Consider the following 3135-nt stretch of genomic DNA (forward strand, 5'->3'; position numbering starts at 1 on the left):
AAAAAAAAAAAAAAAAAAAAAAAAAAAAAAAAAAAAAAAAAACAGACCACACATACGACAGTGATCTTATAAAATCATAGTGGAGTTGAAAAATTCCTATCTCCTAGTGACATAGTAGCCATCATAACATCATCGTGTAGTCACCTAACTTTGTTTATAAATTTAGTGTAGCCTAAGTACATAGTGTGTAAAGTCTGCAGTCGTGCACAGTAGTGTCCTGGGCCTTCATTCACTCACCACTCACCAACACACCCACAGCAACTGCCAGTCCTGCAAGCTCTATTCGTGGTGAGTGCCCTGTACATTTTTATCTTTTATAATGTGTTTTTACTATGCTTTTCTATGTTTAGATACACAAGTACTTACCATTGTGTTACAGTTGCCTACAGTGTTCAGTACAGTAACGTGCTGTGCAGGTTTGTCATCTAGGAGCCATAGGCTGTGCCATATACCTAGGCATGTAGCAGGCTGTACCATCTAGGTCTTGTAAGTGTTTTTCTATGTTTAGATACACAAGTACTTACCATTGTGTTACAGTTGCCTACAGTGTTCAGTATAGTAACGTGCTGTGCAGGTTTGTCATCTAGGAGCCATAGGCTGTGCCATATACCTAGGCATGTAGCAGGCTGTACCATCTAGGTCTTGTAAGTGGTCTCTGTGATGGTCACACAACGATGAAATTCTCTAATGACTCATTCATTAGTTGGAATGTATCCTCATTGTTAAGTGACACGTGACTATGTTTGATCCGTTGGTCCATAGGTTCATCACCAGCAAAACCCACACAACAATTTTAAAGGAGAAAATCTCTCAGGTCCTGCTGTCCCCGTGGTACCACCAGGGGACACACAGTGAACTCAGTACAGCTTCATATCACCACCTAACTTCATCCTGAGGCTGGGACAGGGTTGCTATCCCTATTTCAGAGCAAGCAGAGAAGAATCGGGACTACATCACATTCCCCGACACCGTGGGAAGAGCGCGGCCCCTTCTTCCCACCTGCTCTTGCAGGGACAGCTGCCTGAGCCCTGTCTGAACTCTTCTGTTGCAGAGATACCCTCAGCCCCGGGGCCAGAAGAAGAAGAAGGTGGTGAAGTACGGCATGGGCGGCATGATCATCGTGCTGCTCATCTGCATCGTCTGGTTCCCGCTGCTCTTCATGTCACTGATCAAGTCTGTCGCTGGGGTTATCAACCAGCCCCTGGACGTCTCCGTCACTATCACCCTGGGAGGCTATCAGGTAACCTGCCTCCAGGAGCCTTACCTCATGCAGCCTCTTTCAGGACAACCACCTACACGATGATTAGTCACGTTCTGCCAACCCAACTATCCTGTCTAAACTTTGCCACATATAAAATAAGATGCCATGAAAGAATAGTTTGTTCAGGTTTTGAGCACAGGAGTAATCACTTCGGAAAGAGATCTCTGAGGTCAATTGCCATCAGGGCAATCAGTGGGCAATATGCCATGAAAATGTTTTTCTTTTAACCCACGTTGCAGAGAAGAGCTCAGTAATATTGACAACACTGTGTATCCTTGTTTTTCAGCCTATTTTCACAATGAGTGCCCAGCAAAGCCAGTTGAAAGTTATGGACCAGCCAAAGTATAATGCATTTATAAAAGCTTTTTCCAGGGATACTGTAAGTATCTGCATACTCTGTGAAGACCTTTCATCTAGGTGAGGTCACTGGTTGTCATATTATTTAGTGCTTTGCCATGGCCTGAGGTGGTGGGAAGGAGGACTTTTTAGAGATTATCAGTTATACATAGCAAAATCCTGGCCACTGGCTATTTTGATAATCTAAGAAGTTATGTCTGTGTTATTGGATATAAATAATAATAAACAATTTTAATTCAGAAAATTTTAAAGTAACATCAACAAATATTGATCCATTTTTTAAATTTTCTTAACTTTTTAAATTGCAGTGCATACAGTATTAATCCTGTGACTATTAGGTCTACTCTGGGAATTTATCCTAAGAAAAATAATGCACAATACGTGGAAGCTCTGTGTGGGTACTTGCCTGTGAATGCCCTCTCTGTATTAGCAGAAACTGGCAGCAAGTTGAGGGTTCAACAGACAGAGCCCAGCTGAGGAAATTACATCAGATGCATCAAATGAGTTTGATTAGCATTGGTTACCGTAGAACGGTCATAGTGGGGGAAGAGGCTTCCACTTTTTATTTATTTACCTGCACGTATTTTGTTGTCTGAAGATTTTCCAAATAACTTATTTTGTAACAAAAAATAATTACAGAGACTGTAAATGATATGACACTTTCTCAAGCTAAAACATAAATGAAAAAGGTTATAGACTGACATAGAAATACATCCCCTACCATATAAAACTGATAATGTTGCGGCGGCGGCAGAGTTGTGGCTGGCTTATTCTTTTCTCTACATTCCAAACTTTTAATACCATGATAACATGATTATGATCATTAATATTCTTTTATAGTGTCTTTTATTTAAGAAAGTGACAGATGTTTTTCTCCTTTGCAAAACTATCACCTGTAATGCACACTGTGAAACTAATCTTGAGCGATGAGCAGCTATGAGGACAGGGCTGGGATGTCCTGGTGGATTAAATTTTGTCTCTCTCATGAGAGGAACATCACCCAGAGTTGATAAGTTTCCTTAGTGGAGAGGAAAATCAGCACTAAATTACCTGGTTTTCCTTTGCTGTTGTCTTGGAGAGATTCCATAGCTGTCCTGGTGGTAGCAGCATCACCTCTGGGGTTGGGGAGTTTGCCTGGGGACTGCGCACCCCATAGGCAGGGAAACAGTGCCAGTGCAGCAGAGCTGTCCAGACTGGCCACTGTGTAGACGTTCCTGTGACGGGAAGCAGTCCTCTCTATCCCGTCAGTTAAAGCAGAAGCAGCGGCTTCCTTTACACGGTGTCATGTATGTAATCTGTTTATGCATGTGCATCTGTGTGCATACAGGGTGCTATGCAATTTCTGGAAAATTATGAAAAAGAAGACATAACAGTAGCAGAACTGGAAGGAAACTCAAATTCTTTATGGACCATCAGCCCTCCCAGTAAGCGGAAAATGATACAGGAACTCACGGACTCCAATAGTAGCTTCTCTGTTGTGTTTTCATGGAGTATTCAGAGGTAGTTACTGTATTTCC

The 3135-nt window shown here is 42.0% G+C and overlaps 1 protein-coding gene across 1 annotated transcript in view; it reads left to right on the forward strand.

The window, feature by feature from the left end:
• LOC103607149 (piezo-type mechanosensitive ion channel component 2-like) overlaps positions 1-3135 on the forward strand; it is a 64521-nt gene that overhangs the window by 51886 nt on the left and 9500 nt on the right. The window contains exons 16-18 of the mRNA XM_008591685.1: positions 1052-1240; positions 1548-1640; positions 2946-3118. Coding sequence (XP_008589907.1) covers positions 1052-1240; positions 1548-1640; positions 2946-3118 — 455 coding nt within the window. The remainder of the gene's footprint in view (positions 1-1051; positions 1241-1547; positions 1641-2945; positions 3119-3135) is intronic.

This window comes from Galeopterus variegatus, unplaced genomic scaffold, assembly GCF_000696425.1.
Source record: "Galeopterus variegatus unplaced genomic scaffold, G_variegatus-3.0.2 Scaffold7178, whole genome shotgun sequence".
Classification (NCBI taxonomy): Eukaryota; Metazoa; Chordata; class Mammalia; order Dermoptera; family Cynocephalidae; genus Galeopterus; species Galeopterus variegatus.